Source organism: Ceratina calcarata, unplaced genomic scaffold (assembly GCF_001652005.2).
Source record: "Ceratina calcarata isolate Rehan_Ccalc_2016 unplaced genomic scaffold, ASM165200v1 scaffold180.2, whole genome shotgun sequence".
Taxonomy (NCBI): domain Eukaryota; kingdom Metazoa; phylum Arthropoda; class Insecta; order Hymenoptera; family Apidae; genus Ceratina; species Ceratina calcarata.
Window position 1 is genome coordinate 901583 of NW_017139431.1, and position 24202 is coordinate 925784.

Below are 24202 nucleotides of genomic sequence, written 5' to 3' on the forward strand. Positions count from 1 at the left end.
CGAGAAATTGCGTCGAACGGTGTGCAAACGTTCAAGTAATTTGCGTATCGCTCCGATCTCGAGAGGTAACGTCGCGTCGCGTCGCGTTGGCAAGGAACGTGCCAAGAGTAACGGAGAACAGTTTCGTTGTTACCCCGGTTAAAAATAAAGACGACGAATGAGCGGAGAGAAAATGAAAAATGTCGATGCGGAGGGTGCACACGAAACGTGGTAGTCGTTTTATATCATCATTACATTTATTGAAACAGTATTCACGTCGATGAATATCTTTACAGTATAATAGTTCATACTCGTTTCTGCCGCAATATTTTTTTTTGTTCTTATCACTGCCACTTTGATTCATGCTGACTGTTCTCTATAACATGGTACATTATCGATTATGAATTTTTCTCCCCTTTCTCTTTATGTACAACGCGATCTAGGCTTAACTATAAATTGTGCAACATTCCGTAATTATGCGGGTCGCGATTATCTAGTGACATAATTAACGTGTAAAGCTCGACACCGGGACTGGGATAGAATAGCACGGGATCTTCTGTATCTCGACGATCGATCGGTCAGTCGCGTTATCGAGTTGTAACCCGGCGACAAACGGGCAATGATCGAAATACACGATCGGCGATGGGATGACGATCGTATCCCAGATCCGTGACGCGTTTTACGCGTTCCCCGACATTTCCCCGTTTCATTTTTCTGATTACATATTGACAGTTAACGCGTGTCTCCGAGCGAACGAGTTACGTCGAATATACTGTGTTCCTCGTTCAATTTCGCGCTTGAAATCGGTGACCGATCACCGTGCGGAATGTTGACGTCAACTGTATCTACGAATATGTGACATCAAACCTAGATCATTAGAATCGAACACAAAGGAACGAGACTCGATGAAGATCCAGAGTAGAGCATCTGCTGCACGTATCAGGAAAGAATAGAAATTCTCGTTCACCGATTCTGACAACTCTTTATTCTCCTCTCCTTCTCGCATTCTTCCTTGTACGCTCCGTCCAATGGTATTTCAATTGTCAAAATCCGTCCCGAAAATGCTAAATTCTTTTTTGAATAATATCACACACGAATAACATCCAAAACCGGCCTGGCCGATCAGCTTAATTTCTTTCGCGTCTCGTTAGTCTCGTTTTTAGTCTCTTTTTTTTGTAGCTTTTCATGTTACTTTAATGCTATCTTCAGGAGTCAACTTGAAAATATTGTCCTCTCACAACGACATAAATTACTGTATAAACTATACAAGAAGGAATAATGTGTCGTATCGCGAATCTCCTCGCATCGTCGCTGCAAAATTGTTAACACTATTAACGTGTTGTTCTGGCAGTCCGTTTCACACCGCGTATATGTACGTACGTATGTCCTATTTAATTCCTCGCCACGTGGTATAACATTATAAAAAATCTATTTAGACCTATTATAATTAAGTCGCGCCTTAACTCACTATACCGTTATGATATCGTTTCTCTCTTTCGATCGTTACATTGTATATTCGTAGTAAATCTATTGATTGATTAATTCAAGTTTACTACTATTATGTGTGTGTGTGTGTGTGTGTGTGTGTGTGTGTCTTCGGATTGCGCGTTAACTTCGAATAAATGTCTGTGTGATTAGAAGAAACGGAAATCAATTTGTTTAGTACCTCGTGTCGATAATGTTCGTAGTTACCTTAAATTAAATTCGATGCTCGATCGACAGTTGAAATTTTTACACACGTACTTCTAATTCATTCTCGTCGAATTGTACTTGACGTCGGTAATAGTAACGGAATGGTTTTCTTCACATAACGGACACCTGTTAGCGATACTCTTAATTATACATTTACATTATCCTCGTTTACGCTTATCTATACACGAGCTCTATATATATTTATATAATTCGCGTTTCGTAGAATTCGTATTCCTTACAAGATATATAATTCTCTTGAAGAGTGTGATTGCATTTTGATTAGACGTTAAACGACGACGTGTCAGCGAAGTTTAATCGTGAGAAGTTAAGTCGGAAATAATCATTTTAGAAAATAACAAGCACCGATAAAACAATAGCGTTTTTCAGAAAACTTACAGTGAGCAACAATGAATCGATACCGTCCCCTTCGAACAAACAGAAAAGGACCGAGCCTGATCGATGAATTATTAAATTCTAAACACGAGAGCGAGAACGATTATACGTCGATGAAAAATCTTTTAAATTTTGAAACGACGTTGCCGACTGATTTCTCTGATCGATAATCAGTAACGATGAAATTACGGATATCTCGATGCTGACGCAGGCCAATCAATCAGATCTGGACAAATTGTGTGTGATTCGATTCCAAGTGCGCGATAATCGTCGAGTATCCTACGCTTTAAAACGAGATTTTAGAGGGGAACCGAACCTGTTCCTCTATGTACAAACACTGCCCAGATCCGACCTGTTTCTCATCACGTTGTGCTGTACAAACGAACCCTATTTATTGAACGCCGTCCCCACTTTCTTTCTTTTATATACAGAGAAACTTCTATCTACGCGATACGGTTCAACGGTAATTAATCGACTATCCGACGTCCGATTGTAAGCCTTTGATTCGCGTGCCCGACGATTTCTTCGACGAGCTCTCGTCCGTCCGGGAACAACGCCAGACACATACGTTCCATCGATCGCATCCGTTTCGCAATTTCAAACGAGACGCTCGTAAGTACGCAACGCGGGTCACATCAAACGAAAGTCATTTTTCATACACGATACCTTACGAAAGAGCCACATCAACGCGAACCACACGCAGTTGACACAAGAAAGTTGCTAGAGAAATAGACATAGGAATAATAGTTCGTGTGGGACAAATTCAAGGTAAAAACGTACGTGCGTATGCAACGTCGAGCTGCACTATTCACGTCTATCACACAGGCCAGATCCACTACACTTTGTCCACGCTTGGATCCTTACGTTCTCCATTTCTTTTCACCGCGACCTCTGCGCTTGTGGTTTCTCGAGCGGAGAACGTGGTATCCTTCGTTCACATTTTACCTTTGCGTGCGACGCTGGTCTATGTGGCAGCCGGTTCACGGGACGAGCTCGAACAGCTCGTAGCTTCGAAGCCGCACGATTCACAACGAGGCTGCTCACCTTAGCAGATTCGAAATCACCAGTGTAAACGTCGCCAATAGAATGGTGGGCGTGACGCCGCAGCTGCCGCCGTGTTGCATGGCCGCCGGATGTTCCCCTGTAACAGAGAACAACTCTCGTTCTACTTTCTACTTACCCTCAATTCTACTGTTCTGCTTTGTCGCACAATTTTCTTTCTTTTTTCCAGAAACAAGCTACAGCTAGACTAACTCGAGTCCCATTGTTGCTTTTCCGTTGAGCAAGAAATGTATGCCCGTGTATTTCGTGTAAGCAATATACCTTCAGCGCACGTATTTTAATTGAAGTGACTTAAATGTTCGTATCATTTTCTATTTCAACCCGTACATAGGTACTCATTTAGGAAACTTGACTATCACTATTCAACTTATTTTTTTTGCTACAAACGCTGTGTGTTAACTAGTTACGGAAGCAGCAGGAAGCACGAAGCCACCGGGGATACGGCGTAGTAACATTAATCAGAAACTATCCCCTCTGTAGGAGCGCACGATTTCCATACATAGATTTCATATATCCAGACAAATGCTAACGGTGTATCGACCGGATGAGGTAGCTCCAATGTACGCAACGTCCGGCAGTAATAAAGATAATCACGATGCCGGTATAACACGGTTAGACGAGTTCGGTTCCTCCCGTACACCCGGCGGAGAACCGATTTACGATCGGATCGAAAATCTCATTGGGTCGGTTCCGAAGGCCGAGTTAGGGTTAGCCCGGCGCGGCACGGGTGTGTCACGGCGCGGCTGTGCGCCGAAAAACGACGCCGTTCGTCGTTGATCCCTCGGCCTGGAGCGGCCGCGTAATTGCGTTAATGCGCGGATAGTGCGCGCAACTACGGATAAGCTGAGCGGCACCGAGCGCCGCAGGTTTATCGCGAAATAATTGAAATTTGCGGTCAATTTTGCCGAGTAATCAGCTGTGTTTGAAATAACGTCGATTCCGGAACGCTATCCCCGCTGTGTCCGGCCAGATTGTAAATTAATTATGCAGACGAGCTGCACAGCATTAATTTTCATCTGCCAGCCACCTACGCCGGAATCCGGCGTTTTGCCTGGGCCGCGAATCATTCGCGAGATTCCGAAACGACGAGCAACGGTGCTCGATGACTGTTTAAACCCGCGCAGCGGCCGATCGATGCCGTTTTATCGTACGCATCGGGGCGGGCTCGAAAGTATGCGCGATTGAAATCCGCTAATGGAATCGAGTCTACTAATCATTGAACCATGGTTCATATATGTTGATTATCATCAGTTCATTGACGACAGGTCATTCTTGACACGGGCATTTTATTCAATATCATTTCCGGCCTCAGAACTAAATCCAATTATGAAGCTTCTCGCATTTTGCTAAATCCATTTATTCAAATATGACAAACAAGAAGTTGTGCTTTCTTGCAACTCTTACTTGCATGTAAATTGTCAATAAAAAGATAATAATAACTCAGTTATTACATCCATGAAAGATTTATAATACAAATGCACATTTGACGTTATATTATGCGAGCGAAATCACGAGTCATATAATTAGAAGACCTGGAAGATTACATTGTAACACTGCTTTCATGTTGCTTCTAGCCTGCTTCGACCGTTAATTTTCCTAAAACGCCAGCCAGTCTGAAATTACGACCGCAGCAACGAGCTGTACGACAGGCGAAGGGAAGTAAGTCGTCGCTTAGCGCGGCGTGACGTGCTTCAGGCCGCGACTTTCCACGCGATCAGGCTCTCGCGGGGGCCTGCCGATGATTGACAGTACGAATTGGTGAAGTTGCCGCGGCAAGATATTGCACACGTTACCGTGAGTGTAGCCGGCTGACAATAGATCAAAACCAAGTGTACGTAGGTACGCATACGAAGGGCCGAACACTTGCCGTGGCCCCAATATACGAGCCTGTCAAACTTTATGATGAGGGATTTCGATGCTTGATGAATGAACACGCCGCGCAGCCCGTCCTCTTTACCGTCCCGCGCCGCGCCGTTCCGCCATTCAAGTTGCACAGCCACGATACGGGGACAGCCATTGTCGTGGAATTTGTCGAACAATCGTGGCGCGAAGGGGCGGCGATACGTCTTCGCCGTCCGACTCTAGCCTGCTGTTCGTCGGACGGCGGCGGCGTTCCATGATTTTCAAAGTGTCAGACTCGGAGTTTCGGTTGAATAAAATTCATACCGAACTTCGTGCTTCCTGCGGTCACCCGTGGACACGAATATTTATTTATATTAATATGCATCGATGGCGGGTCGACCGAAACACTACTGCCTGCCACCGCACGGCGATCACAAAGTAAAAAAAAAAAAAAAAAAAAATGGACAGAATATTCGGACTTTTATATCCTATCTAACATACATTTATTTTAAATGCCAACATTTATTATTACTATTTACGAATAAGACATTCATAGATTTTTTAACGTGATTCTTGTTTTGTACAAAATAATGATGGCGAATATCACGCTGGAATTACCGGAGCGTTAAAGTATTTGCGGTTTAGCAAGGAATTCTGGCCGCCGATTTTACCGCGCGATTTCTCCCGTTAAATGCATTTGCTAGCGACGTTTATGGAAGGGCGTGTGCATGACGTAGCCTCTGAAAACGTTTGAGCGACTCGCATAGAACGTACAGAAAAAAAGAGAGGAGGAACGCGCCTAAAAATGCCCGCATATTGATGGCATGTATTGAAAAAGCCGCTATATCGATTCAAAATAGATAGCATCAGTCTGGGTATAAAAATAAATCGACGGGGGAATAAAATTTCTCCGGATCCGGGATAAAACGCGAACCAATAAACGAATCGAATGCGCGGGAGCTTCGATTTGAAGCTCAAGTTTCCTCGGCGAGTAGCCCGTTCCGCTTTTCCATCCCCCTTCTCGCGATAACCCGTATCATTCCAATTTCGTTCCACCTTCAATATAATCAGCTTAATAATAATTAATCGAAACGATTCGAGATATACTGTAATAATCACTGGATTACTCACACGCCATTCGTACGCACGCGAGATTGTTAATAATTTTTCATGTATTTCATATCAAACTCGATGAATTTGTAACCTCTCAAAATCAACAGCTACAAAATCCCGATTTAATCCGTTAAATAAAATTCGTAAGGGTCACGGAAGCGAATGATGACGAATAATAAATATCTTTCAAGCAAGATAAACGGTGTCACGAGAAGAGTGCGGATCGATATTAAGAAATTTGAGTGTCACGGCGTAGCTATCACTGAGCGCAAGACTGATCGTCGCCCGAGTGCGGGAAGAAATTAAATTGAACCGTGAACGGGGGGAGGTGAGTAAAAGGGCAGACGGTACAAAGTCGAATGAGAAGTTCGTCGGGATAAAAAGAGCTGGCTGACTATCTTACCATTCAGCACGTGGACCACTACGCTGGCTGGTTTCGCGTTGCTGGGAATGCAGGTATAATTTCCGCTGTCGCTCAATCTGGCCTGTGTCACCAGAAGTCTGCTGGTCGTGCCGCTTTCCGTCTTCTCCGTCTCCAAGGAGACCCCGCCCCTGCGGTGAACGCTGAATTATCAAAGATACTTTGCTACTATTCCACCGTACACACGTTGCATTACATTTGTTGGGAGTTTCTAAGGGCGCTAGACGGCCGCGTTACGGCAACTTGCACGCGTGACGCGAACCTCGACAAGCACCGAGACACAGTGTCACGTGTTATCTAGTTTTCGCGATTCGTACGATAATACAGTTCTATTATTTCTGAAAACTTTAGTCGATTTTCGTTACAAAAATAATGCAGATATTTCATTGAAACCTTTTTCACGTATTTTGAACGGGAAATTGTTTATCAGTAATACTGTGTCTTTTACAAAATTCATGGGTATAGCTAATAGCTAGTAGGTTCGGGTGTAAAGCAATCGTATTTAAAAATGTAATTCACAATACTCTTACACGCTCATATTGTTGTTGTATTCTGAATGAAATCACGGCAAAGCAGACGGCGGCGCGGCGAATCGAAAATCTGTTATTTAAACGATACGGAAATGGCAGAAGTTTTGTCGGAAAGGCGAAGGTATAATACGTGTACGCGTTCGGTGCATTCTGTATGGGACGAGCAAGCAATAATCGTAACGTAGCCAATCGAACGGAAGCGAAGTAGATTCGTTCACCTCCTCTTTCTACGTGAAATATAAAGGGTGAGGAAGTGGAGGTGGGGCATTTACGGAGAGAACTCGAGAACTTGATTCTAGTGGCTTGTACCTGGGACTGTCGAAATCCACCACAGCTTCACCGTGATGCCACGAAACGCTGCTGGGCGGCGTACTTTGCACATTAACGGTGCACGTGAGGCTTATCGTGCTACCCTTCTTCACGTAGACGTCTTCCGGGTTCAGGATTTTCGCCTGAGCGGCTGTAACACACATCGGAAATCGGCCACTTAAACATTCCGTCCTCGGTGCTGCTTAAATTTCGTTTATTTGCTTTCTGTTTTCTTCTCTTTCCCTTTACCGAAGAAAACGCGATGTCTACACTATCTCATGAATCCCGCAAGTTTGTTCAAGCGCGTCCCGAAGCCACTTCTCGAAGCCAAAACACGATACTGTGCGTTGAAAAATTTACGTTCACGTGCAATGCGACGTACAATCTCGTTTGCGTGACAACAACTCAGTGATTAGTCGTAATAAAAGTGAGTACCGTGTACAAAGATTCAAATTGTTCTTTAAATTGCGTTTAATTATAATGTGCCGTTTGTATTACGGAGCGTAAGATTCGGTGTCAACAAATTATAGCGTACAGACTTAAATTCGTTATGCGCGTCTCTGTATGTGTGTAATACTGTATGCAAATGTCGGCGACGAGTATTCGCCAACTTCGTGGCTCGTGACTAACATTCGAAATGAATCTTGGATGGAAGTTTTAATGGAACTTCGAAGTTGGGGTTTGGCGAAAACAGAAAGGAAAAACCGCGGCCTAAACTCACGTTGTTGCCGTGAATATTTTAATTGCTACGAAAGTGGAATCCTACGGTACTAGCCAGATGCCCGAGCGGCTAATGACTGATTCATTCATCAAACGAAAGTGTCACAGTGTGCCTTCGCGTAATCGAGGTCATGCCAAATGCCACGTGAAACATACATCAAATCTTTTCATTCACTCTTTATCTGGGTGCAAAAATCCGAATTCATTTTTCAACCAATCAAAGCCGAAAAGTCATCCTTCAAATTTTCCGCAGCTGGAAGGGGATCTGACTTATTTTATCCTTGAATCATATATAACATTTAAAGCAGATGAGTATTCTTGAAAGAGACTTCAAAGGATATTTCTAAATTTGAGTATCGAAGAAATATGCTCATATTCCAAAACTATTTAGAAAGTGCTCGCTGGACGAAATAAGTCTCTCTATCTCCTTTCATAGCACAAAATGGTATAAAGTATCAAAGCAGGAAGCGTAACTTGGATCATCCACCGGAAAGCGGATCGAGCACGCACGCGATTAGCTCGTTCACTAATCTCCCCGTGCGGCGTCGGGGACTCCGTCAAACAGTATTATCCCACCGATGTTAATTTCGTGGCAATTAGAAAACGAGTCGTCCCATTCCAAGGTTCGTGGTCGGTTTCCGTGTCGCGTTGTGTGACGATCAGCGAAACGGATATCTTTACCGCTAAAGTCAGCTCGACTGGCCCTCGTAAAACAAAACCGTCCGGTTGACGAGGATGGGGGTTGAATTAATTAACACTAAATGGGGAGGACGTTGCATGCACTGATAGGGCACGAGCCGTGGCGCACAGACATGCACGTAGCCGAGCAGCACAAGAGAGCAGACAGAGATAGATAGATAGATAGAGAGAGAGAGAAAGAGAGACAGACATCGCATCGGTGATCTACACACTGGTCGCAATAAAACGTCCATGGCAGCAAGCAAGTTCAACAGCTTGGAAAAGGAGTTCTGTTCTTGCGTGATTCTCTAACCTGAGTTGAACGTCCGGTGAATGGCGTTCGGTGTGGTGGTGGCGGGGACAGGGGCACTTTCTGGAATGGGAGGACAGAAAAGATATCGAGTTAATCGATTTCGTCGAGAGATCTACTGTTTCGTGGGTTCGTGGCCCGAGGATTGAACTGCCACCCAAAAGCATCGTGATATGGGTTACGCTCGTCGTTCTCGGCTACGATGCATACATGTATGTACATACATACGTGCGAGTGAGTACGTATGTACGTACGTATGCATCATGTGCACCGTCTGCATCACTGTTCATTCATAGTGTTCGTGGCGCGGACCTCTTTTCTCGTCTTCGACCCGCGAGCTCGTTCTTTCCCAACGCGATAACAGTCTCGCCGAGAGTACGCGCATTTATCTTTGCCCGTATCCGTGTGAACTCGCCGGAGGAAAAATTTATCGCTCACCGCGAATATTACCATAATTTTCAACATCAATAGAAAGATCGCGGATGCTTCACGCACGAGAATGAACATAAAACAAGATACAATCGATGCTCGATAATAACGCAAAAAGTCTGGCATTTTACAACGATAATTATCCTTTTCTTTGCATTTAATTCCTCGCCGGTAAATTAACAGTATGGTAATCGGATTTCGTCGTTCGAAAATATCGATCCCGACCAACTGACGAGCAATTACTGTTATGCGCAGCTGCATGCCGCGCTGCGCCGGCTCGTGATAGGGACAGGTACACGCAGAGGTTACGAACATAATTAATGAACAGCGCTGTTCGTGCACGCAGGCCTTTTTGAATCTCCGGAAGTACAGTTTACGCGCGATGATGTTGAAAAAAGTCGATCGACTATCGTTATTACGACCAGCATTGGTAAGGAACTAAAAACTGTATATTGAGACGTTATCGTTAAATCCTATCTGTACAACTAATCAATGGGATTAGTCGCGAAATTATTGAAACATCGGTTGGATAGCCGACATTATCGTAGGCCACGTTTAATCATGATTAAACTACATGCGAAACGGTGTACGTATCTATATTATTGTTCGTTACAGTTCTCCGGCCGTGCGATTAATCGCGATAAAGCGTAATCATCAAGTTCCATAAAATATTTAGCGCACTAAATAATAGACGCTCGTTAACACACGATGGCGCATTGTCGTGTATACGCTATTGTACGTTGACCGGGCAGAAAGAATTAAACAATCGCGATTCAACGTGTAATTACTTGGTATTGAAAAAAACGCAAGTTAATTGAAACGACGGGGTCGCGACGATGGAACGCACACGAACGACCCGCGCGTATAAGTAAACGAGTAGGGAAATTGTGCGAACGAAATAAATTGCGCAACGGGAAGTTAAACTGTGTGCAAATTGTTTGTTAATGTTCGAACGATCCCGTGACTGTAACTTGATCGCGCTTTAACACGCGCGGTACACGGCCGTGTTCGATAATTCACGAGGACTTTTAATTGCCACTGTAACGTCAACCGCTGTTTGTACCCTGAAGTGTTGTCGCGGCCGCGTGGTTGCAATGTGCGCTCGACGTTGACAGGATCATCAATTAGGCGAATTAATTGCTAAACGGGAAGTATCGGAAGACGAAATCGACGGTTAGCGTACGCTGGAACGTTCCGTCCAATCGACGACGAGCGATGCGATACCGAAAGGAGGAAGTAATAATCGTATGAAATATTTAGTAGAGAGGGTGAAGACCGCGACTTCTTTAATATGTTCAACGTTTCACGGGTGACAGGCATGCAAGCGGAAAGCTTCAGTCGTTTTTCAATCATGCTGGTGCGTTGTAGATAGATAGGACACCGGAAGAGTGTCTTTCCTGATCGATCAGGTGATAGACACGTACACAAGTACTTATTTCTTATCTAAACTTCATTACGCAGAGTATTTACAGCGGTACAAAGGTTCCTCTCGTTAATAAAGCGATTAATCCTTCCGCGTGGCCTCCTTTACGAGCTCATATTAAGTTTCCGTTAATAAATTTCGTGAATACGAGACTCTGTCGTTCGCTCTAATTTTTTCACAGAGCAAAAATTCCTTTACGGGATTTAGGTAAAAGGAAATACGAGCACAAAGAGATAATTAATAAAGGAGCTACCACCGCTTTAATTTCGAGCATGAGTCTTCTTTGATCTGTTCCATCGCCGAAGGATTAATCGTAGGTATAATGATGACGCGACTGTGGCGTTTACCTTCGACTTTCAGCACGAAGGCTAAATTCATTTTGGGCTCGGTGTTAACCTGGCATTCGTAAACCCCGGCGTCGCGTGGCTGAATGTAACCGATCTGCAGCGTCCATTCGTCGGATCCTTCCGGATGCTTCACCGAGAATCTGTCGTCCCCCGTGTACACGTGGACGGATGAGGTCAATATGTGTATGTCCCTTTTACGTATCCAGGATACCTGGAATCAGAATAACACTGGTTCAGATTCACAATGCTCGCTGGAATCTTAACGAAAGCTTCGATGCTCAAACGTCGCAATGCTCGTCTCTAGCAAATCGTTTTCGTTTCGAAACGTTTTCCTTTGGATCGAGGAAAGCTTCTTTTCGTTGGCATTCGTATGGAAAGATTCGAAACGAAGAAGCGATCGACCTTATTTTCGCAGATATATTTCATTTGTTACAAGTCAAATTATTTTCATATTATGTTGCAAACTACGAACCGGCATCACAAAATCGTAAAGAAATTATAACACAAAGATGGTGAAGCGTAATTAGCAAATGTAATAGCAACTGATTTTGAGCGACGCAATGAACAGAGTTAATTTCTCATAAAATTGCGAACAACTGATCGATCAATACGTGACGTTTATGGTTGTGTCAGAGTGTTACACAGCTTATTGCATCTATATGAAATAGACGAGGCGAAATGCAACGTTTGACGTGATACACATCCGCTAAATCTGTTAGTAGTCGAATAATAACATTTTCATTGATCTATCGGTACACCTGCGGCGATCTACTAATCATACAAACAGCGTATCAAATTTTCGACGTGCGCTGGAGCACAAACAGCATTATGGTTGGTGTACACGTCATTACAACACGCAACCGTAAATGTAATACTGGATTTGGCGATATCAGGTCTTTGCTATTCTATCGCAAAGAAAGTGATGATTGCATACAAGACCCGTCTATATCATAGAATGTCTGTCTGTCAAAAATATATTACGTCCTCACAAATCGCACGATTTTTATTACAGTACACTGTACATTAAGTAAAATTAACGACAGTCCGGAGTTGAAACCATCACGTAGGAATTGAACAAATTGCACCCGGTAAAACTTTTATCACGATATATATGTACATTTGAACATTTTATCGTGGAATAATCGAGCACGCTAACGACCGCAATGAATCGATAGAAATGTCCGACAAATTTAATAAAGTGGATTCGATATCGGGGACCGGTCGGACCGGTCGCCGTGATCGTAGTTGAAAAATGTTCGAAATTTCCCGGACTTCTATCCGCTTATCGACGTTTATGGTTGATCGTTAAATGCCTCTCGGTGCTACGTTCGACAATTACACACGCACGTGCCGATGCGCCGGTCCACGACGCGGCGGCTGTTCCTATGCCGAAAGTTACCCCTCACGGATCCACCAGCCCTTCGACGCGTTCACGGGTGCCGGCACTTCTAGCCCCTAGCAATAGGTCTCGTTAAACGTATGTTCCACGGAAAGATCTGCTGGCTCTCGTTAATTATTTTCGTCTGCATCCTTCTACAATGCAGAAACATTGTGAATAGAATGGAAGGCAGACAGAGACAGACGCTGGGGGTTGGTGGAGATGTAAGAAGAACAAGCTGTGAATCCCGATGGGGGAGTACAATCTGTCAGGGTAAAGGAACACGTTAAGATGCTCAAATTTCTCGACAAAGTTTTCGACGTTGAGTGCCTGATAATGGTACGCTTTCCGCTGTAGTATCTACTAGCGAATTAATCGTGTTGCTATTTAATTACGTGTTATATTCCGATCGCTGCTTGGCTTGTCTCGATCTCATGGCGAACGTTACGCAGATTATGGTAAAAATCGATACGAAATTAAACGACGTTACCACGTCGTTTGGAATAATTCCGTTTCCGATCGGATCCACGACAATAATCCGTCGCACCGCGGAGGATTCGAATGCGAGGGGTGAAAACAATTTTTTTTTTTCGTACCCCAGGAAATTCCTCTCGGCTGGAATTTGCGTTATTTTGACACGAATTGAGGCCGCGTTTCACGCCAGACATGTTCCGCGAATTTATTCTGCGAATTCGGGCACCCGTAACGAACCGCATGAAAAGGATGCGAGGTGGGGAGGGTGAAATAGTGCGAGCGAAGAAGAGAAAGATGGATCCTTTGAGTATAAATTTCGAGCACGGACCATCTTTTATCGTCGCGCGGTACCTTCTACGATAGGAACGGACTAGTTATCGTTTCGCGCCTTTTATATCTAATAGAGCAGCTACTCCGCCGGGGAAAATTAAATATCTTTCAACTCCTGCGGCCCTTAACCCCCCGCGGGGTTGAATCTCTTGGTAAGTTCCACCCATGAACATCTTATAGTTTCGAACTCGCCCCACGCCCCACGGCGTTCAGATTATTGGGTGTAGAACAAGTATGTTACGTGCTGTACGTGTTACCGTGGAATTTTCGCCTCCATTAAAGCACAACGAGGCGCGAAATCGGTGCAGAAAAAAGCGCGCCACTGACAGCGCGGTAGAACGCCTTTAACGTCTCATCAAGAGGCGCTCGTATTTTAATTAGCCAGGTAATAAAATATTTCTCCACTGAGATCAAACAGATCGAATAAAGTGAAGAAGCCTCATAAACATGAATATTGTTCGAGCTGGACGGGAAAAACTGACGGAACGGCTTCCATTCTCCCGAAGTTTCGTTCTCTGATTTTAAATTGGAATTATGACCTGGCCTGAGTTTCTGGAATCTCTTTCCTCAAATTCCTCATTGCTTTTAAAAGGGCTTTTGAACTTACCGACTCTTTTCGCTAGAGATGAACTTCTATATTCTTGCAAATGATTGTCGAAGAACGAAGATTCGTCTTCTCGTTTAGTGTTCCCCGTTCACGGACGAGGAAAAGGATATAAAGGAGCGATAGGGGAAGGTAAGGGGTCGGTGCGGTGAGTCGGCGAAGGTTGGATGCTCGCGATATCGCACGCTACGTAAAACATCTCCGAGCGCAATTTGCCGGTTGGTAACCAGCGTAAGGGAGCTTTCAGTGGCTTTGGCCTTTCGAAGCCAACTAGACTCCGGTATTTTCTGCTTAGGTCAACCCGAAAGCCGCCTGGAACGGCAGGCTCTTTGTATCGCTACGTGCACCTTCAACGCGATCTCCATTTCCTATTAATCCTACAACGTTACTGCCGCGTCCAGGCTTCTCCAGAGATTTCGGATGCCCTCGGATCAACTAAGGTAGGGCAAGGTGAAACGAGGAAAGAAGAAGCGGCTCGGACAAAATCGAATAAAAAATACGTAGCAATTTAAATGGTGGTGCGAGGGAGAAGTAGAAACGCAGCTGTACGCCGAACGAATTTTCCCCGGGACGCGAGAAATTTCTTGAAGCCGTGGAATATTTCCTTCTTACGCTTTCGCGGCAACCCTTGTCTCCCGTGTAACGTCGAGCGTGAGCCGCAACGTACGTACGTGCAGGCATTTTCTAAACGACGTCGACGGGACGACTGTTGCGGCCTCGACGCGCAAGCAAGTCGCGTCGCGTATCCTGAGCAGGAAGGGGTCGCGAAACGTCTCAGCCGTTTCCCTTTCGTGGCAAGAAAATGGAGACCTCGCCCCACCTTCTCCTCTGTGCACCATGGAACGACGATTTTCCCAGCCATTCACGGTAATTTCTCGGGATAAAAGGTTTTCCGCGCAGGTACCGCGGTAGGTCGAGTTTGTCTAAGGGAGAGGGAAAGGGCGACGACGACAGTTGAAATGATGGCAGCCGTTCGTCGCATGGTAAACTCGATTTACAGACGACTCGATGTAGGTTTCCGCTTGTACTTATCTAGGTGCCAAGCTACCGCCGTCTCTGCCGACGCTTTTCTTATTTCCCTCTCGTCGCCACCGCCGCCGCCGCCGCCGACTCTCGTAGTGCTCGCACCCGTAGCCGAGTGTGTCAATCAATTTAAGGGAGACAGATCGGTTTGCCTCAATTTTATTCCGCGCTTACCGCGCGCCACACGCGCCGCAAACATTGACTGACGGTTGGAATAGAAGTACCTGAGACATTGCGTTGCTGAACAGAATCCTGTATTTTCGCGTCGTGTCTATATCGTGTAACGACTGTTTAACTCATTTATGATCTACAATTCGAATGCTGAGACGACGTTACGCGGCTGTGTACTATTGCACACTTCAGTGCGATGGCGCATTGTGCAATAGAGACGACGTAATGAACGAACGAAGAAGGAAGAAGTAGGTATAAAATACATATTTTATAATACTCAGGTCTTTCTCGTTTAAGTCAAACGAATAAAAACATATGTACATACGCTTAATGCATAGAAATTATTTGGTGTACGCGAGATTCTGGTAAAAATTAACATTGTTTGACGGACAATATGAGGTTCGTACTGCAAACGAATGCAGATGAATTTTAAAATAATACGTTTACCGCATCCGTGCTACTTCAATATTAAATGATTTACTGAAATCTTAAAATGATTACAATCTAAATAAACGATGTTATGGTACTGAATTATGAAAATATATTATACGAGAACTGTTTATATAAAGAATTGCACGTTGTAATATTTCACAACATTATGCAGCCCGTTAAGGTGTTATTCCAAGAGGTATTCATGAATTATTCACGGTCGTTTTGCAGCGAGAACAGAATAGCGAAAATACAAAATGAAATCTGTTATCCACGTCGGGGTATCGCGGTATCAAAATCGCATTTCTGGGATCCTTCTGTGCGAGATAGGAACACGCGGTTTACCTGGAGTTTAAATTATTGCCGGAATGTCAATCACTCATATCTACCGACGATCATTTTATCGTAGGCTACTCGGTACACAACCGGGATAGAAATTAGAGATACCAATTAGCAGGTGGTATCAATTTAATGGCTTCTACTCGTCCTTTGACCCCCCCCCCCTCCCGGCCCCAACTTGTGACTATCGTTCGTCATCGTCGCCGTTGCAGCGAAATGCAACTGCGTTCGACGTGGGTGTTGCTCGTTGATTATCGTCACCATCGTTATCGTTGTCATTACTTGAAATATTCCATCGATTCCAGCTTCTCTCTGTCTTCCTCTCAGTGGGTCGCCTATTATACATCTCTCTATCAGCGCTGCTCATCTCACTCGCACGGTCGTTCATTACTTGGCCAGCCGTGCTACTCAGCCAATGCCGAAATGGAAGCGGACCAACATTTATAACACTCTATATGCAGGACACTAAATCGCTAGCCTCCTAAGCCGATAGCGTATTGCACTTAATGCTACCATAAACCAATTTTATCGTAGCGCAACTGAGCATGATGTTGACTCGAGATAGATACTCGTTTCATCTGGGATCATTGTTCACTTCGATGACAATACATCCTACAATTTATCACGGAGACTACATTAATGACTGTGACGAGACGTTCAACATGACAATTTTCAGGCGATTGCTCCTATTCTACGTTAATAAAACTGACAATATCGGATAGATGAGGTTGAAAATAATCACAATTATGAATTTTAACGTTGTTAAAAGCTGGAGTAAATTGTGTTCGTAACAATACGAGTTGTTCGAATTTCTTTGACTAAGAATAGTAGCGAGCGAAGTGTATTACACCTTGAAGAAACGCGCGCCCCTAATGAAATAATAGCGAATGCAGGAGCGCCGAGGAAATTGCGCTGTTCGCGCCCTCGACGAGATGAAACGAGACTAATGCCTGGTAATTGGGCGAACTTCAGAAGCGGCAACCTGAAGCGTACACGGGGGAACAGTTAGGCATGGCACTGGTCCAAATTTCGTGTAGTCTCGCGTGAAAGCTTAGGGCCGGAAAGGTGGGAAAAGAGACAGAGAGAGAAAAACGAAGGCAATGGGAAGAAACTAAAAGAAAAGTAAAACAACAAAAAAGAAACGTAGGATCCGTTGTTCTCCTTAACGAACTTTTGCTTCGTTTCCGTGTGAATTCGTCTAGCGACGAATGTAGTTTATTTCACGGGGCCGAGTTAACGCAAGAAACTCGGAGAAAAATGAGAACCGTAGGTAACGAAAACGAATCGGACGAAAAAAGACGAGACAAGTGTTTGTGCGAACCAACGATCGGACCGACGCGGTGGGCTAATTAGTATTGGAACGGCGCAGCTCTCATACATACATAGCCTAACGCGCGGTCTGCAACCTCTGAAAGCTTCTGGCTCGAGTGGAAGATTCTGCTAGGGGTGTCTTGGGGATAGTTCCCGTTAATGAGCCTCTGGTAACGATGCCTTTTTCCTCCGTGTCCATATATCCTGCCGAGAACTCCTTCCAGTCCGCAGGTCGGCGCGCATTCTCTCATTGTCGCACTTCCGCTATCCTCGTTCCATCGCTCCCATCCCCTCTCGCGCTCTCATCGTTCAACTATTCTGAGAGTCGGCCAAATACTCGGCCGATCCTCTGCACTCGACGTGTTACGGCATGGTAGAATCGTCGATGGAATAATAGCTGGCGCTCGAAGTTCTAAATTATATTATAATATATACACTTGAACACTTTTTACATGCACGCTCTTTTAATGTCAAAAGCGGGATTCAAACATTTCCATAAAGAATAATGACATGATATAAAAAAAAATACGTTCAGTGATTGGATACTAATAATGTATACAGTATTTTATTACACTCTACTCTCTGGATTAAAATTTTTTCTTCATAACCAACCCCCTTATACTCGTTATTAACGATCGCTTCTACCGATCGTGTACAATATCTCCATTAAGGTGCTCACAAAGTTCGTCGATAGATTGTTCGAGAAACTCGCGAACACGGGAGTCTCCGCCTGACAATGAGTAACGATAACTTCGCCGCGGAGGGAAAAGTTGCCGGCTCGTTTCTCGCACGTCTTTCTTTAAAATTCGCCGTGCGACGTCCGAACGGGAGCCGTTCTGAGCCGCTTCATAAATCCGCGCAACTACCGCGTGCAACGAGCCGTCGGCCAATAAACGGTACGTGCGAGCTGCTCTGAATCGGAGGGTTGGGTCCGTGAAAAAAGAAGCCCAGGCGACGTGCCGGGGAGAGGTGAGGAGGGTTCGCGTCGTTCGCTCGTCAATATCGAAAATCAGAAATTCGGAGCAGGTAGATCGGTTCCTCCCCATACTCCGTTCTCCCATGCGTGTCGTACGTGTCCGCGGTCAAATGTGTGCGCGTATTTTGCTCGCTGACAGAGCACGTGGCGCGTGAATAGGTGTAGCTATGTAGGCAGGTGGTCGCGCAACCTCGGCCATTGCTTGCGAATGCAGGCTCTGAAAACACTCCTGAGCGTGATCGCGGCCTCGTCGATCGTCCGCATCCACCGCGGCGCATAAATCAGACAATATCGATCACCTGTTTACTTTGCTGTCTACACAGCGACACACCGCCATTACTGTGTCGCCGTGGAGCAATATATCCAGGCTGGCCGTTGCTTTTCGCCCCGTCACCCAGTCGTTTCCGGAAGAATTCCGATTATGGGGATACGGCCGATTTACGAACCGAGCTCTCCGTGTCGTGCATACGCATTCGTTCATGATACATCGCGGAAATTCGACGGAATCGGAACAGTTCGTGGCGAGCAAGAAACGAGATTAGCCGTGTAATGGATGTCGAACGCCTAATTCGACGCTGGAAAGTAAATTCTCTCATAAAGGCTCGCGATTTTTCATTGCGCTGCTGGTAAATCATTAATTCGAGGTGTGAAGATACTTTCAGATGAAACGAATGAATGAAAAATTGTGGAAGAATGAGATCCTTTTTGAAGATCAAATCATTTACTATCAGCATTCATCGTATTTATTTTACTGTGATTAGCCAATGGAAATATTTAAGCAGTTAGAAAGCTAGAGAAAACAGCGCAGATCAGATACGAACGAGAATCGTTTGAGGTAGCAAAGAACCGGACCCTCGGTGTTTGCCTTTTTTCTGTTCCTCTATTCGGTAGATTTCCCGAGCTCTCTTTTCTTTTATCCTGTTTTCTGCCGGAATCAGTAGTTATTTCGGATTGATTGGAAAACGTTCATTCCAATTTGTTGCCGCGTGCCAGTCAGAGGATGCACACATGTACACTTGATTAATTTTATTTTGCCCGAAAATCATTGGGTTCAGTTCCGACGATTATAATCGAATCGAAGATTGTAAAAGTTTCAAAAAGCGAATTACGGGCTTGCACGGCTGCGCAGGAAGATTTGTAGCCACGAGAACAGATACGTTGGTCGATCCATAATTCAACGCTGTTGTTTGCGCGCACGTTAATAAGTAACGTGATGGATGCAGTTACATAAATTACATCGGACACATTGATCTGCGCTGCATTAGCCCGACGTCACATTCGATGTGATTCGCTGGTAATCTGACAGACAGATCACGTTTAAACTGGAGACAGCGTTCAACAGCTGTTTCAAATAATTTAACAGTGGAGTAAAATTCCATGGGGACGTCGATCAGACCTGGGGAAGTCGATATCCACGGGGGGCGAGAGGCAACAAGGGGCAGGGAGAACGTTACTCTTCATTCGGAATGAGAAATCATCCTCTTCCGTCTTGCAACGTTGTAGGCAACTGTAATTCGCGTAACCATTGTTTCCCTCGCGTGAAAATACTACTCCCCCCGTAACCGGTTGAAATTTATTCCCATCTCTGCGGGTCCGAAGTCTTCCGCAATTACTTTCGTCAAATATATCTTCTTCGCGGAAACTGAGCTTCTGAGTTATAAAATTTCATTTTCCTTACGCGTTATATTTTTCAAACGTCAGTCGATTTTACTTGTTTCATGTGTTGTCTATATGTATTGTACAGTAGTGGAAGTATAATTTTTTCTACAAGTTTTGTGAACCTCTATTAGAATAAATGTTTTCCACTGAGCTGTTAAAATCATTTCAATCAAAATAGAAATGTATCCCTACTACTGGGTTTTGAAAAGAATAATCCCCAACAACGTGAGCCGTTTGGCTCAAAGAACAAAGAACGAGCAGAACGTATTCGCGGGTAGGTCGCAAGAAAACCGCCGCTGAAGTCGTAAATCTCCACGGGCGAAAAGTCACGCTGAAACTCGCGGGAGGAAGGGGCGAGCGTGGAACACCAGAAGTAATTTGAAAGACAGCACGGCTGTCGCTTACGTAAGCTCCGCTTGTCAGATCGAAGGGGTGGCTTCGCGTCACTGCCATCGACCCACCATCCTTCCTTCCATCGTTTTTCTACAGCCACCTCATCCAGCAACGTCGGCAATCCACTTATCCTCGCCGCCTTTCATCGGCGTCTCTTCTTTTGCGAGAAAGGAAAAGTTAAATTTGCATTCGTAGCGCCGTCTGACGAGCACGATCCTCCTCTGCTCTTTACTCCCTAGATACGAGGAACGGTCCTCCTTCTCTCCTCACGCTTGCCTAACCTCCATGTTTCTCACCTCGAAGATCGTTCCATCTCCTCGATGATAGCCAGACGAGATCTCGACGGAACGCACCGTCCTTGAATCCAGATTTATCCGCGAACGCTATAAATTTATAACGCCGGTGTCTGGACCGGAATAGAAATTCACCGTGTATCGAGAATCTCGTTCTCGACCGAAGCTCATCTAAATTCGACGAATAAGGACGCGATGCGTTTGCACTTTCACGCTCCTTCTCTTTCAGGACTCGGCAACTTTCGAGGGATGTGACGTTAACGTTAACGAACGCTAAACCGCGAACTCGTCGCGTGTCGAAGCTTGCGGATTGGAAGGGTTCAGAATTGTTTGAGTAAGTATAGTACTTGACAGATCAAATGTTTTCAAGAAAAATATATAATACGAGTGAAGTTTCGCCTTGACAGGAAGTTTTGTTTAATTGCTTTGCGTAGAACATAAATCATAAATGAAAAATATCTGAGAAAATATATTTCCATACTTTTGACAAACACACACCTCATTTCAGAGAACGGCAACTATGTAACTTTTTTATTACTTTCATTTTTCGCGGGTAATCGATCAATCAAGAGCCAAAGGTCGACGAGATGTTAAATGGAAAAGTTATGTTCGACGTGTAGTCCCGTTATGGAAATCCATTAATGCTTTCGGGAATATTTTAAATATTGAAAATTCAATTTGCAGCAGTCTCTCTTGCCTTGAAATTTAATACTCTAATTATTTAAATATGTTATTTCGATTAAATTTAAGTTTCTTCTCTTGTATGTTTAAGCATAATTGAAACCATGTCAGCAAAGTCATTATTCAACGTTACATGTTCATGACGTCGTTTGACAGTGGTTGCTCCATAAGGTTGCATGACAAAGTTGATACGCAGCGGCGGAAAGAGTCGAAATTCGGCAATTTATCAAATCCGCAAACGTTGAACACGAATAAACGTCCGTGTCATACATCAATTATGACAAGTCGCCACAATTAACTCGCGAATCGATCAATCCATTACCACGTTGAGGGTAGTAAAATGAAGTTTGGTTCAAAGGGAACGAGCAAAGACACAATGCAATGATGAACAATGTACTTACACGCGATCGACCGTCGCACAGTGGCTGCGAAATTAATTACAGCCCGTTGATCAGGCGAACGGAGATGGTCAAAGTATCGTCACGACGCGGCGCGGATATTTAACGCGACAACAAGCCCGCACCGCAGGCTCGGCTTTGCGCCGAAATGAAACTATTCGCATAAGTGGGACGGACGTTTACACGCGTTTGTTCAACGTAATTAATGACCGCATTGCACGTGCAAAATAAACTACGAGGGCCCGTGAAAACAGGCGTCCGTTCAAAGAGATCGGGTTATTTCATTAATCGTAAATTTAACGCTGGTCACCGTATTCGACCGTGTATCTAGCCTTAAAATTGTATCAGCTAAATCGAATTGCCTTTAACGTACCTGTCTCTAATAACGCGACACGTCTCTCCCTCTCCGTTTCTTTTTTGGTCGACACCAAATGGTAGTTTCACAGTCTCGTTTGCACCGGTGCGACACACGTGCACGCGCACATAGACAGATACAAACGTGACTGGATTTATTTGTCCTAACGAAAATTACGCGCGTCGAGCGCCGCGCGTGATTGATCGCGCGACTTTATGGCAGTTTATTTCCCCTTTTTTCGTCGTCTTTCTTTCTCTTTTCCTCGTCATCCGTTTGTTGTTACTCTCTCGATTTTGCGTCAACGTGTCCGTGCGTGGACCATCCACCCGCGGCCGCGTCGCGTCGCGTCGTCGATCATTCCTTTAAAACGAACCGCTCCACGCGCGCTCATATCGATTTCCTATAAAACCTACAGAAAGATGCGCCGCGCTTCAAAGGAGCAACGGCACACGGCACGGTCTCGTGGTCGGTGAATTTTGAACAATGTCGGGTAGATGGAACCGATGCGCGACCGTTTCATTTGCATCGATGAAAGGAAGAGAAAAAAGTATGTCGGCCGATGCGACGCGGCGCCTGCCGCGGTTGGATAAGTTAGATAAAGGGAACGTGGATAATGAATGTCAAAATATTCTGCTGCTATAAATTAGATTCCTGTCCGAATTTTTCAATAATTAGCAAGCTTGCCAATAATTATAATAAGTAACGTTATACATATGAATTTCTCGAAATTGACATAATTAGGTCTTATCCGATAGTAAGGTTTTGTTCATTCGGGCTTTTGGAATCGTGACAGATTAATATTCACTAGTAAAAAATCTTGAGTGCAATTCGACGACATTTGCCAATTGATTCGAGGCATTTGGTATGAGTTTGCAATTGCCAGCATACGGGCAGAATTGAAGATCGTAATCAATCGTATGCATTTTCGAAATCGTGGAAATCAAGTTACCCTTGATCTCCATACGCGTGTCCGAACGACAAACATTCGAGGTTGTGCGAGATAGGTTCTTACGTCGAAACAGAAGGAATTTCGTTTCGCAGATAAAAAAAGCAAGACCGAGTGCCCGAGGGAAGGAGCGTGTGTACACGAGAGAGGAGAGCGAAAGAAAGAACGACGAAATGAAAGTGTAGCAGTCATTTAGGATTAAAATAAATCCTAATCTGGCTCGAGTCGTAAAGTCAAGTGGGAGTGTCGGGCCCTCGGGTCTTGGGTTTGGCAAACGAGTCCGGAAGACGGAGGGAAACGTGGAAAAGGAGCAAATAAAAGGATCTCAAACATACCAGGAAACGTTGTCTTAGGTACACTAACCTTTTCCCTCGCGTGTTCCTCTTTCATCCGCGAGATTTTCACCTGAACGGTGAACAAATATTAATCCTAGCCGCCCTACGCCTCGCCCTTAACTAAATTCATCGTGAGATTCGGGAGATACTTCGGAGCGATGTATCAACTCAATTTCATAAGATCAACGAAGAAACTCGTTAAATCCTGGCCTCCGTTGATGATGTAAGTCAGCGGGTCTATCGGCCCCGGAAATACTCGCCAAATCTGAACAAAGTTTCGGGAAGCGTATCACAAATATATACAAGGGACGTTCGACGGTTGGTAAGCGGTTGTTATCACGAAAGTTGGTTCTTCCATCCAAGGAAACAGATACGAATGTCGGGCACGTCCATCGAGATTTTCCAAGATGGGCAAGTATTCATATGGCAGGGATAATGCGATTTGAATGTAAAACATTCCGAAGGAACGGACACGGAGTTATGCTTATCTGACCGATTAATAAAAGCGGCATTTTTGCAAACTTAAAAGATCTAGTATCTAAAAATCTCAATTAAGGATGTATTGGCTATACAATCAATCCCGAAAGTTTATGTACTTCAGAAAAACGCATTTCCTATGATTAAAAAGAAATCAGACGTCGGAAGAACAATGCTAATAATAAATAACTACGTGCTAAAAAGTATAGAAGGAAATATTCAATTAATTAATGACGCTGTCGAAAAGCTTTCTATACAGAAATTTTAGGCACTGACATCCTTTATAAGAAAGATTCTATGCATTTTTCTTCTACTTTCAGTATTTAACGAGTTAAGTATGATTATATGGCATTTTATTGACATTGACGAAATCCGACCATTC

The 24202-nt window shown here is 44.4% G+C and overlaps 1 protein-coding gene across 5 annotated transcripts in view; it reads right to left on the reverse strand.

Annotated features, from left to right (window-relative positions):
* Positions 1 to 217: 217 nt before the first annotated feature.
* LOC108633032 (hemicentin-1) overlaps positions 218 to 24202 on the reverse strand; it is a 142213-nt gene continuing 118228 nt past the window's right edge. For 2 of the 5 annotated variants that reach the window (XM_018037957.2, XM_018037958.2), the window contains exons 4-8: positions 11249 to 11459; positions 9053 to 9112; positions 7342 to 7492; positions 6485 to 6645; positions 218 to 3205 (exon numbers count right to left, since the gene is read on the reverse strand). In XM_018037957.2, coding sequence (XP_017893446.1) covers positions 3105 to 3205; positions 6485 to 6645; positions 7342 to 7492; positions 9053 to 9112; positions 11249 to 11459 — 684 coding nt within the window. In that variant the 3' untranslated portion in view covers positions 218 to 3104. The remainder of the gene's footprint in view (positions 3206 to 6484; positions 6646 to 7341; positions 7493 to 9052; positions 9113 to 11248; positions 11460 to 24202) is intronic. The other 3 variants (XM_018037959.2, XM_018037961.2, XM_018037960.2) reach the window with 3 other exon arrangements.